This window comes from Dicentrarchus labrax, unplaced genomic scaffold, assembly GCF_905237075.1.
Source record: "Dicentrarchus labrax unplaced genomic scaffold, dlabrax2021, whole genome shotgun sequence".
Classification (NCBI taxonomy): Eukaryota; Metazoa; Chordata; class Actinopteri; family Moronidae; genus Dicentrarchus; species Dicentrarchus labrax.
This window is the reverse complement of record NW_026136710.1, coordinates 9,080,501-9,094,170: the sequence shown is the minus strand read 5'-3', so window position 1 is coordinate 9,094,170 and position 13,670 is coordinate 9,080,501. Positions and strand designations below refer to the sequence as shown.

The 13,670-nt window shown below is 40.4% G+C and overlaps 1 protein-coding gene across 6 annotated transcripts in view; it reads left to right on the top strand.

Moving 5' to 3' along the window:
• The window catches only part of sema4d (sema domain, immunoglobulin domain (Ig), transmembrane domain (TM) and short cytoplasmic domain, (semaphorin) 4D), a 40,079-nt gene that overhangs the window by 15,084 nt on the left and 11,325 nt on the right, over positions 1 to 13,670 (top strand). For 3 of the 6 annotated variants that reach the window (XM_051412578.1, XM_051412576.1, XM_051412577.1), the window contains exon 3: positions 12,428 to 12,561. In XM_051412578.1, coding sequence (XP_051268538.1) covers positions 12,428 to 12,561 — 134 coding nt within the window. Of the gene's footprint in view, positions 1 to 1,849; positions 1,909 to 10,066; positions 12,337 to 12,427; positions 12,562 to 13,670 lie in introns of those variants that run through there. The other 3 variants (XM_051412579.1, XM_051412580.1, XM_051412581.1) reach the window with 2 other exon arrangements.

The window sequence follows — 13,670 nt, the reverse complement described above, 5'->3', positions numbered from 1 at the left end:
GAATTTTCCAGCTGACTGTTCTGTTACTGCTGATGCAGATTATTACCTAAAGTCTTTGTTTTGGTTTTGATTCATTAGTGATGCAAAACTGCAGTGCCCTGAACACCTGTTTTCTTAATCAACTTCTTTTTGTGAAAGATGTGGTCTTTCATAAAGACAGTATTTAAAGCTAGAAGAGTTTTTTTATTTTTTATTCAATTGAGATATTTTTTGCCTGTCAGTGGTTTGAAGTGGGTGGCCCAGAGTTGACAAAGGGGATGTCAGCTGCTTCTAGGCACCAAGATTAGGCCATGTTTGGATCAAAATCTGATGACAATAGTTTGGTTGTTTGCTTATGTTAAGTATTTGAGTGTTAACAAATAATATCCACTTCATATAACAATGTTTCAGCCATGTTGGTTGCAAGGCTCTAGTGGTGGCAATGTCAGTGGGTTTGATGTGGCGCTACCATCATTTCATTTAGCGCTACTAACTGATTAAAGCTTCCACTTATCCAGTGAAACATCTCAGTATTTACTACATGGATTGGTATATTTGGAACAGACGTTCGTGATTCCAAAAACAGTGAATCCTGATGATTTTGATGGTTGCTAGACTTTTCCTCTAGGGACACCGCAAGGTTATCATTTGTGGTTTCGGGTCAAATGTCTCGACGGCTAATTGGTACCCAAATTAATTTTCCCCTCAGGATGCATTGTAATGACTTGGATGATTTATTGTGCCATCACATCAAAATTAATCTGCAACAATTTTATTTATTTTATATATTATTTATCTTTTGCAGGACCCTTCTTCTTAAATCTGAGCATTTGAGGATTTTCTTTATACATGATGGCTGACGGAATATATTTGGGTTTTGATCTGTTCTGGCATTTTGTACACAGAAATATAATAATAAAATGTATAAGCAAGATATAAAGGCAGAGCAGTCTTAATGACAAGTTTAGCCAATGCATAATGCAAGTTAACATTCCACTATCAAATCGATCATCTCATAAATTGCACAACCTGTTCTCAGAGTAAAAGCTGTGCAGATTTAAGGCTTGGCTGTGGCTTACCTCTCATAGGGTCAGCTCACATAGAGCAGATATAAATCAAAAGTGTTGAAGGGGATAGTGTTTTCACTTGATTTACATCTGGTTGACCTGCAGACGTGGTTGACCACAACCTAAACGTTTGTGCTCACATATCTCAGACAGGCCACAGCGAAGAGCAGACCTCTGTAGTAGACAAAGAAGTGGAAGAGGAAATTAATATTGCAGCCTCGGGTTTCTCTGATGCTATCCACACAGGATAATGTTTATCATTTGGCTGCTCACCATTTATTTGTCCTTGGTTATAAAAAGTTAGCACAGTATCCTGACAGACATCATATGATATCACCAGCTTAGCGGTCAGAGGATATTTAAGTCACTATATAATTGTTTTGTCCCTCACAGAATGCTGTGATCACCCTCACCCGTGTGTGTGTCTGTCTGTGTCTGTCTGTGTCTGTCTGTCCTGTTGTCTGTCTGTGTGTGTTGGGTAAGTGGGTGATATTTGTGTGTTCCTGTATGTAAATTATGTAAGTTTTATTGTGCAAAATGTTTCATTTTGTTTTTCATTGATCATCAAATCTGTCTAACCAAGGTCTAGACAGCTAACCACACATATATGCACTCAACATGCTCACACGAACTGCTTCCTCTCTTGTAAGCGCGCGCACACACACACACACACACACTCACACTCACACTCACACTCACACTCACACACACACACACACACACACACACACACACACACACACACACACTCTCTCTACATAACTGTCTGGTCTGATCTTTCTGTCTTCTCCCCCCCTCCCTAGCTTGAGGATTTTATAATTCTCTCCGGAGGAAGAGCGTCGCATCTTGTAAGGAGCCACAGGTCAGAAACTCTACTCCTCTCCCTCCCTCCACCTTTTTGCTGTGCAGACCGACACTGAGCTGCTCGTGGGCCCGCATGCTTCAACACGAATGCTGCATGCTTGTCCGACCTCCCTTATAACCACCTCAGGCCTTCACTCCTTTTTTTTATTTTTTATTTCCCTGCTTGTCCACACCTTTGGCAATCCAACTTTGAATTTATCCTGCTTTTCTTTGGCGCTTGTGGTGCAAATTTTGAATCCTTTGCAATGATACTTTCCTTTTACCCACTCATTTTGTCTTTTGCCTTCACAATGTGATTTGGTTCTCCTTTCCTCTTTTAAGCTGGATTCTCTTGTTTTATATCTGCTTGGAAGCAAGCTGATGGTCTTTGCTGTGTTACTTATATCTAATTATGTTTATAGTGACATCCATGATGTACACACACATATACACAGCTGTTTGCTTCCATTGGCCTTTTGGATAACCAGCTATGCTCTGTACCTTTGCTCTGCAATTGACTGTTTGCTAAACCCCCTCCCCACTGATTGGACAGTGATTGTCCAATGATAGCTTAGCAACGGTAACAAGGCACAGCAGGCCTGGTAAGCTTTGACTCTCTCTAAATGCTGAAGCAGTGTGAATGGCGCTCTAAACTCAACAGTTTGGAGGGTGGTTTCTTCTTTATCGTCTGAAAACAAAGCCAAATACACGAGTGCAAGTTGAGTGTGTTTGTCAGCAATATTAGCTTTTCAGGCTAACCAGTATGCTACCTAATGTTACTTCCAATGCCAAAGAGGAAGCATTCTGCTTAGGCCTACATGTCCACATTCACCTAATCAGAGCCAAAATATCAATGCTTAATAGTAATGATAGCAGTTCTGTCTTGCTCTTTATTCGGTTTTGGAAAGTTTGTACTCCAGCAACTAAATAACTCATTACCCATAACAGCGTTATGTTTCCTAAAAAGTATCACAAATTGGTTAATCCTTATCCTCAAAAGTTGTCTTGTATAAATGAAACATGAAAAACACAATACCATTTTAATTCCATTTTTATAATACTAAACTATATTACTAGGCCTACCTACATCTACACTGCACTACATGAACACCTCAAAATCTATAATAATTAGCTGGCTAGCTACAATGAATAACATATCAACTGTCATTGGCATGCTTTTGTTGACTTCTGTGTGAAATCAAGGTCCCATTGTTTAAAAAAAAAAGTAACTTTAACTTTGAATTTCCAGTAAATTTGCCCCTGTTATTGCAAACTGCTTATCTGCCATGAGAGTAAAATGCTTGACATTCATAGCAACAGTAACTAAGGGAAGAGGGGCTTACTGAAGGGTCAGCTGCTGCCAACATCTGTTTCCAAGGGATCAGGACTTTCCTAAGTGCTCCCCATGCATTTTTTCTTCAATTACTTTTATGATGGAGTAATATTTTTCAACTTATTTTGCTTATTCAGCTGCTTGAATTCAAAGTGATCCAATTTTCCAAAATGCTTTCAATTATTTTCATTACCATGATGACGAAAGTGTGCCCTAAATCTGCCCGCCAGATCACGAGAAATCCATGAAAGTGTTTTTAAAGTTTTGGGCTTGGCTTTGTGTTGTTTACCCCTCTCTGTGCTGTGAAGGAAACGGTAAAATTAGTGTTTTATCTACTGGTATGCCAAGTTCAGAAGGACACACTGTTAGTGTTGTGGCAGCCTGTGGGTGATGGGGTGAGATTTCACACAGCACTCCAAAGGAGGTTTTTGTCTCTGCCGGCCAAAATTACCACCATGAAATCAGTGCCTGCTGAAGACTGCGCTGAGAGAAAAGCAGAAGAGAAAGGACTCCTTCTTAAAGCCAGAAAGGAGAGGAGAAAATATAGCAGGGTTTTTAGTGATGTTTACAACCCCTGTCAAATGTCCCCGGACTGGTGGGAAAGTCTAGTAACTGTAATGCGACAGACAGTTTGATTTGTTTGTATTCTTTCAGCAGTGCGCCCAAAAAATCTGTCAAATGTTTGCAATTGTAACAAAGGGAAATCAAATTTGGTTCTCTTTTTTTTTCCCCCACATCAGTTGATTCAAAACACAGACCTAGAGATTTATTCCACTCTGGGAGCTGAAGTCACCTGCCCTTGGAGAGGACTGTTTTAAAAGCTACCACCAATGCAACTACCATTCACCAGTTTGGGACCGCAAGGCCTTCAGCTGGGGACCACAAGACCTTCAGCTGGGCTTTCGCAGCTTCCCAAAATAGTCCCACATTATACGCCCCGAGGCCTGGCTGGCATCACAGTAGCCTCAAGGAAATTACATCAAGTGAAAGGTTTATGACTTAACTTTGAGTGGTGGCTTTCATGTGACCCCAGGCTATATTGTGTATTCATCCAAAGATAAGTGACAAAACAATTTTTTTTCACAGCATTTTCAATGGCACCTTTATTGAAGAGCAGTATCACCTGTGCATTTTCCTCACAGCAGCTTAGCTTAGTTTTGAAAGTTTGAATTGTCTTCGTCCAGGAAAATATATTTTTTAAATCCATTTACTACTGTGTGCATTATTGGGAATATTGACATTTTGCATCTGAAACCCTATATCTATATAAACAGAGGGAAACGGCTGTTTGTACAGGAGTGATGCCTTGCTGTCTGAAAACTGTATACTTACCAGATGACGACATATAAAAAGCAATTTTAAGATGTGTAAATGCATAAGCAGATGATCCTCAAAAGTCCCTTTATTGTTATTTTTGCTGTTGCAGATGTCAATAGTAAAACTCCTCCACTTATTTTCTCCTTTTTAATTAAAAGAAAAAGCGCATGGTCATTATGTTTTCATGTTAGGCTACAGAGGCACATTTGGTACTTAGACGGGGAACACCACACAGCAATCCTTGTTCCTCTAGTTAGCTTACTTCATTTGCCTGTATGTTTATAGGGAAGTTTTTCAGATCTTCCAGAGCCATGTGACTCAGGGAAAGGGCGTGTTGTTTTTAAAAAGCTTGCCATCGACAGACTAAATATACCCTTTACTGGACCTGACCTCTCATTTGCCTTTGCTGTGGCCACTTTAGGTCGACATGCTAGCTCAGCAGGGGCCCTACAACTAGTAATTATATAGGAGGGTTTCTATTTAACATCCCCTGTATAGTGTTGCCTTCACACAAGCTATTTTTCCTCAATTTAGACATTTGGGTTGTCATTGATGGTTTACCTAGATTTTAATTCTGCCTACTTCATTTTCTGTACCAGTTTCCAGCCTTTTACACATCAGAAATGTCCATCGTGTCCTTCTTGTCATCACGCAGCCTTAAATGTGAATTGATGTTGCAGCAGATCATGCTGGTAATCCTTGATCTGGCTTTTTAAAAGTTGAACTTTTCCTCCCATCTGTCATCCATTGAGCTCACCGTGGATAATGTGCGATGACTGCTGCATCATCTGTTGCAGTTTTTAATGATGGTTTTTCTCCATCTGACCAATAGTCCACTCTCCAATAGTCCATAGTGGAGGTCCCACAGCTGTTCACTGGCTTTCAGATGACTTTATGTTAACATGACACAGTATCTTTGCACTTTGCACGTTAAGATTGATGTCTTCAGTGAATTCCATGTGGTTTGGACACGGACCAGAGCTGCAGGTTGAACTGTTGTGTCTGTTTATCCAGATAATTTTAGAAATTGACTGACTGGTCTTGAAAGAAAGGGGAACTCCACCGATTTTTACACATCGAAGTCTATTCCCAGTGCTAGGGGAGTACCAGGACTGCATATGTGAAAAAAGTTGTATAAAACTTTGGTGGCTTCAGAGGGAGCTGCGTGTGAAGTCTGAAATATTGCCTCAAGACATGTCACTTAGGTCTGTATCAGTTGGGGCTGAAGACAAAAACAGTGAGTGTGACATGTTGCCGCATGTGTTGCATTGTGGGTAATGAAGGTGCCACGTTTTTACAAGGAAGTGTGTTGAATAAAAAAAAAGCTGTATCTCTTGTTTCGCTGGTTTGATTTTATATTTTCTCTGACAATGTTACAGGAGTGTAATGCTAAATCGGGGCGAGTAGTTTAAGACGTTGCCCATGAGTGGCACAAAAACTGGAGACCGACTGTAGCCTTGATCATCAGATGGAAGTGTAATAGTTAGCTGGAGTTATAGTAGCAGCCTTGGTTGTCTACACTCGAAATGTCAAAAACAGTTCATCAGCCTGTGGGGAAACGCAACCCAAAACTCTGATGCAGCTGGCAGTAGTTTAAGATGGGCTCTTGGTCCCTGTCTGGTCTTATAGGAAGGGATTTAATGCCCGCAGTTGGCATCATCGTGTACACATGTGAGCGCACTCGAGTCTCTGCCACATCTATAGCCAATAGCCATTAATCTGCAAATGACATTGGAGCAGACATCTGTCCCCATCAGTGTGTCATCCTCTGTGGTCTCAGTATTTTGTTTCAAGTGAAGGCTCTCTCGCTCACTCACTCTCATCCAGGCCTGGCTCCAAATAACCCACAATACCCCTGGGGAATATAAGATCAAGCCCTAGTGCTGTTATAGAAGGAAGGACCAACAGTACTTGAGTCCTACAGACATTTTTCTTTTCTATTGCAAAACAAACCTTCCGATGCGAGTCTAAGGAAGGTTTGTGCCATGTGATTGCTGACAAATATGCAATACATAAAATGTGTTGTGGGGGATGCTAAAGGCATTTTCTCTTTTAAATCTACAGATTATTTTCTCAGTTTCTGATATTCTATAGACCAACAATTAATCGATCAAACAACAAGCAAAATGCTCATGGTGACCTTTTTTAAAATGTTTTGTCCGACAACAAACAACAGCGCAAAACCCAAAGATGTGCTTTCATCGAGCTCTTGATTCAATTATGCAGCAATATTGACCCGACAGTCACGTGATCGTTACATTATTACCAGTTGTGTACCGCGATGTGATGGGGTTATTAGAAAACCTTCAGCAAAGCACCCTAATTTGCACAAACTGTCAGTGCTGTGTTATCATTATTCCCACAGCTGGGTGGGTACTGTACAGATGGTCCGGTGGATTAAGTCAGCAATCATACAACTAAGAAACTGTATTATATGCACTCAGTTATTGGTTTATTAGGTACACTAAGGATTAGACTGTATTAGTTTTAGCTATCTATCCTACCTTTTTATAAAGGTTATAATGTTCAGCTTTTGTTAAAGACAGGTGGTGTTCGAACTGTTTGATCCTTTTGGAAGGAAGTTTGTGGTGCTGTTGGAACTGTACTACATTGTACAAAGAAAAATTCCTGTCATTTAGCCTACCCATGTTGATATAAATGGGGTGGACAAAACAATAGAAACGCCTGTTGGTATAATCATATGTAATGCGGTTCAATAGCACCACAAAATGCTGAAGTTTGCAGAAGTAACCATTATTTTAACCAAGGGGAAGGAGAACAACTTAAAGCGAAGTTGGTGTGCAGCACAGCATGAACATGTCATACTAAACTGCCAGAAGAGACATTCTTTCCATAAAATCAGCTACTTGAAGCACATTTCCCATTACACTGTTTGTTTGCGCGCGGTTAGACCAATTGGTACTAAAGCAACAGACGGAGCAGACAAAAAAAATGAGAAGCAGCCTCTTGGCGTGCTGCAGCAAAAGGAAGAAGAGCATCTCTGTGCATTGATGCTGATGGTGAGTGAGTACATGGAAAAGAGAGCCAGTGAGGGGAAAGAAGTGAGGGGTTGGAGCTGTTGGCAGGCACTGAATGTCCAACTCCCTCACATCACCCTCCATCACACTCTGTGTATCCTCACATACTCTCCGCTCACAGGATGTGCCGCTTCTTTTCTCTCTGCATTGGAAATGAAGTGGCAAGCGGTGCACTGGCCCCCATGGGGTCTTACGTGACAAGTCATCCCACCATTTCATCAGTGAATTGGATTCCCTTTTGAGTTGGTTTTGTTAATACAGCTTCAATTGACCTAAACTATTTACTTATTAGCCCATTCTTTCCTATTACTTTAATGGATGACAATCACTGAAAACAAAATCAGATGTGTTCAAACTGACTTGAGCCCTCCATTTGATTGAATGAATCCAGGCCGTTGACACGGGGATCCAGCAAAATAATGCAAGCAAAAAAAGTCGAACCAGGCTTAACTTTTGCTGCAATGTCACATCATGCTTTGACCGATCAAATACTTGCAAGTGTACATTCCTGGTGGATTACTTTGTAACACGAACGGCGTATTTCTACAGTTCACCAGACGACCGTTGTGACGAATAAAAGGAATAGTAGTCGCCGCCATGATAACCTTTCAGAGTTGCACTTGCACGTTGCTGTTTTTGGTTTGATCCCCCACTTAAGCCAGATTTATGGTGAACACAAGCTTGCACTTGATTGTTGCATCATATATGATGAGGCTGTATCGTGTTTTGACTGTTACTGCTGAATATGAGACTATTCTGTCTGGTCACTGTATTTGCTCACCGTGAGCAGAAAGTTTGGTTCTAGAAGGAAAAACTCATCGGACAAGAAGATGGCAACCAGCGCTGCCTGAACCTGAACCAGTCAAATACCCCAACTTTTCTAACCAGTTTCTTGGAGTGTTAAAACACATCATCTGGTTATTTGTGAGCTGCCAGCTTGTTTTCCTTGATATTTCAAAATTTCCACCTGGTTGGAATCAAAGGTTTTTGCTATCGTGCCTAATGGACTGGATTTGTGTTGAGCCCAGTTCTCACTTTCTGGCAGGCACTGTAGTCTGTTGTCTTTTTGTGCTGCAAAAACTTTGAGTTAGCATTTCATTTGCATCCACAAGAGGGAATTTGTTTTTCTTTATGTTTTCCCCATTTATTACAGTCCTATGGATTTATCTTGTAACAACTGTTAGCATTTTAAAAAAAAGATTGTTTGGCTGTCAAGTTGCCACTCTGTATCTCTTTTTCATTTTGTCCTTTACGAGGACCCTGCTCTCTGAGTAAGACCAAACAAACTGTATTCGTTTGCTTTAGATCTGGCCAATTAGGAAAGAGTGTGGTTTGTAGTAGGCTGCCATGGTAATTCACTGTGGTCATGCGTAATTAGCCAAAAAGAAACAATAATAAAAAAAAACATAGCTGCAAACCCCCAACCCAGTTAAATCTAGTTACAGTGATTTATTATGATGACTGGCTTCAATCAAAATGAAATGGTTGGCACGGTGTCGCATAAAGACATAAAAACACTTCCCGGAGTAAGTAAATTTATGTTTTTCTCTCTTTCATACTCACCAACACATTCTGAGTGCTTGTGTACCGATAGGCAGAGCCCCCTCTCTGTCCCCTGTCCTCAGTGGGCAGCCTGCCAATGTGTGTGCCCAGTTAACAGCACAGTGCTGGGAACCCCAAGGCCCCAAGCAGGTGTCAACCTCCCTGCCCGACCAAAGGAGCTGAGAGGGGAACACAAAGGGCTCAAAGAGACCTGCCAGCATGGTAACCGTCTTAAATATCCCAGGCCAGTGTGGCCACTCCTCCTAAATCTCTCAGCGGCATAGGGTAGCTGCCAATATGCTCTTTCGGCTACTGTAACACTGACTCAAAGGGGTTTGGAGCTTTTTTTTTTTTTTTTTTTAAAAACCTTTGCCCTAAATGGGGTTCAGAGTGGTAAGACTGATGGAGGGCATCAGGAGTGCACAGATAGTGGGATGAGTCATGGTTGAGGCTTTTCAGTGTGTCGATAGAGGCTTTTTCAAAGGCCAAAACAAGATAATTTTTGTCTGTCTGGGGTTTTCATCGTTGATTCAGTATTGTTATCTCGTCCATTCACACTGTGCTTGCGTCACTCCCTTTCTTTCTCCCTCTGTTCAACAGTAGCAGTCTCTACTGCCGTCAACAGACAGTTTATGGAGCATCCTTACGGGGTGCTTCCAGATCTCATGGGCCTGTGTGATCTTTGAAAACACTGGCTTGGCTCAGGGTTAAGCTGTCCTGGCATTTAGATTGGCAAGACTGTAAAAGAACTAGACGAGATGGAGAAGTGATTCTCTCTCTCTCTCTCTCTCTCTCTCTCTCTCTCTCTCTCTCTCTCTCTCTCTCTCTCTCTCTCTCTCTCTCTCTCTCTCTCTCTCTCTCTCTCTCTCTCTCTCTCTCTCTCTCTCTCTCTCTCTCTCTCTCTGTGTTCATTGTTGAATACTCTTGCAGTGATGATGTGGGGGTTGAGTGGAGTGGAGGCTACCCTCATCTTCAGTAAACAATAGGTCCTTGTATATTTGACCCCCTCTTTAGCAGAGAGGAGTCCATGGCTAGGGCTGAAGCTGGGATGGAATTCCATCTTTGCCAGATTTAGATGGTAGAAACACTCTGTAAAAAGCCAGTATTAGGAGGGTCATACCTCTGGGGCTATTTGTTCTTATTTACAACCACATCAATAATCAATTATCATTCTCTCCTTTTTTTTCTCTAGCTGTGGTGGCCCTCATTGATTGTCTATACTTGCTGTACCACATGATATCTCCCCCTTGGCTGGGTGACTGATTACTAACCTATATTTGAGTGGGATTAGCCCCAATGGTGCTGCTGGGTCATTAAAACGTGGTTGACAATGATTTATTTGTCCTTTGACCTTATCTTTTGTTCTATAATTTTGGTTATACAATCTAAAATTAAGACAAATTACCTTTCTTAGTAGTAAAAACACTTCTGTCTTGTATGTCATTTATATTCACTAAATCTCCCTTCAGCCGCTTGATTGCAACTTCTAGTGAACAAAATTATTTTAATTAAATCCACATAATTTGGGACATTACGAGACTGCTTGTTAGTTCCTGTGAGAGAAAAGGTTTTGTTATCTCCAACCTCATCTTAAAAGACATCCGATAACCTTTATTCTTCTTCGCGTGACCGACCCACCCTTTTTGCGGAGGTGTGTTGCGGGTATTTCAGCTTCCTTTTAGCATGTTGTGGAAAACCAGAATAACCTGCTTTGCTCTAAATCACTTTACTTGCTCAGAAGTGCACGCAGTCACCTGACCAGCCTGACCCACCTGCCTTCTGCCTACTACTTGCTTTCAGTGAACACACATGCCAGCAAGAAATCCAGAGTCATGTCTAATATTAATCAAGGCCAATTTCATCTGTTAAGTGAGAGAAAATCCACGGTACAAAGAGGCTGAAACATCCCACACTGCTCCTCTTACATGATTGGATCAAGAGAAAGGAAGCACTTGATCCTTACAATTGAATTATGTCAGTTAATCACTTTCTGAGTTAATGTCATTTCAGTGTTAATAATATTTGCAGAGTAAAAGAAGGTAATCAGTCTTCCGTCCAATGTCAGAGGGAATTCGGTTGACAATCATGAAAATTGACCTCAAGATTATTTTGCACATGCCCCTGCATTGGAGTAAATTTGGCAAACATTGCATGTATTACAAGCAGGATTGAGAACAGATTTAGAGATTTATTTTAATATTTTACTTAAGCTTTAAAGCATGAGCTTTTCCCCCCCTGCTTTTCTGCTGACCTAAAACAGGCGTTTGTTCAACCAGAAGATATTATCATTTTACACAAATGAGTCCCAACAAAATGACCGAAAACACTAAAATATTATTAGTTATAGTTACCACATCTTCTATATTTAGGTGATACTGCAACCAAAGCAAAACCGAGAGAATGTTTACCAATTATTATACAGTTACGTACTTATACTGGAATTAATAAGTGATATAACGCTATACCCCCAGGGGAATGGGAAGGGAATAACTTATTGATTTTACTAGTGTATAGAATCATAACATAACAACACCAACCTCCTGAGGTCAGTCTGGACAAGATAAACACTTTGTTTACACAGTTTGCAAAGAGCTGCTTAATGGAGTCCTTATCAGGCACATCCTGAAGTGAATGTAGAGGGCTGTTAAAAGGCAGACAGATCACAATGCTAATTGGCAAATGGAAAATGACACCCGCATATTAATAAGAGCTGATAACTACCAGGAATGATGTCGCCATCATCATCGTCCGAGGCAAACAAATGCACCTATCACTGTGTCTCAACAGTAACACGGTGCAGAATAATATGTGTTCAGTAAAATGGGGATTTTCTTAAAACCGAAGTGTCATACACTGATTATAAGACACACCACAGTAACTACGCTGTTTAATAGACTTTAAATATATGCATTCATTTGCATGCCATAGTGTCAGACCAACTGTGCGTGTGTAATAATTGTGCAAACAAGAGTAGGGTTTTTTCAGCCACTGTATTTCACTTTAGTACAGGACCTCATAGCGTGCTGCACCCTTCCCTCTGTTTGTGTTATTTCTGTCCAAAATGTCTTCATTGATTTTATTCAAATGCATGTGACGTGCTGTACTAACCTCCTAAGCGATACAAAAGAGGATGAATCAGTCCTGCCAGCTTTCAGTATGAGGGAAGTGGATTTGATGCCTCTCTGTTAGTATCTGTGCTGCATGATAAGATCAGCCTGTGAGGAATTTGTTTGTTTCTATATGCTTGTAAAATATTTTTGTTTTAATGCATCAGGTTTTAACTGTATCTCGTCACGTTTGTCTTACAGAGGAAACTTCACAGTTCCAAAGTTATCAGAGTCCAATATGGGATTTGGTGTGCTGGGAGTGTTTCTGGGGCTGCTCCTAGAGGTCTCCACCCATGGACCCCATGCTGTGCCTCGAACCTCCTGGAGACACCAAGGTAAGGCTGAATGTATTATTAATAATTAATTTTAGATATGTAAAAGATTTATCCATCCAATGTTAAGCATTTGACAGAAAATCGGTAGCAGTTTTGATAATCATTCTTTAGGTGAACAAATCATTCATTAGATGTATTGCTGATAATAGAAACTACTACTACTACTACTACTAATATATAAAATACACTTTTTTATTTTAAGTTAGTGTTTTTTTTCTTTTTTTCTCAAATCAATCAATTGATAAATATATCAAGTCATCACATATTTTTTATATTGGAATCTGAATCAACTTTTTTGGACAAGATTTTGTGCACTTACAAGGAATGTGACTCTGGTTTTTTATTATTCTCAGTATACTTCAGTATCAGTTCAGTTCCAAGAACAAGTTACAGGAGGATATAAATAGACATAAAAACAAGAACACTATAATATACTATAATGTACATAGAAATATGTGAAAAAAAATAAAAATAACATCCCTATACATCTGTGTGCATTTTACATTAAATTTAATTCTCAAGAATCTAAACTATTTCAGGTAAATGCTCTTTTGAAATCGCTGTGATTTAAACTGAAACTTTGCTTGAAGGCACTCAATTTGGTAAGTTGGTATTCACAAGTTTGCTTCATCTTCGGTTCACAAGTTCAGTTGCTTTACTAGCACTGCGTGGAGAACTGAGCCTTTTTACTATATAGATATATCAAGGTTCACAACAGATGGTTCACTGAAATTTTTTAATGTATCTCAAGGGACTTCACTCAGCCTCACCTCAGGCTCACCACAGGCTCTCCAGTTAGAGCACTCACTGTCAGTTGAAAGTTCTGTTTGCATACTTCCGTTTACATAAATAGCTCCACTAACTCATTCGATCCGTGAGAACCAGCACAGCTCACCCTTTAACAAAGTCGAGTTTCTCCACTCGCTGTGGCACAGTCACTGTTTCAGTCAGTCAGTGAGGGTATTTGCTTTCATCATTGTGGTGTTTATGTCCAGGCACCTGCAACCCGAACCCACTTGCACCTGGTACAACCAAAGCCAGCCAGACACGAACTCTCTGCTAGGTTTGCCATGAATCACATCACAGAGTATAACGAGAGATGCACTCAC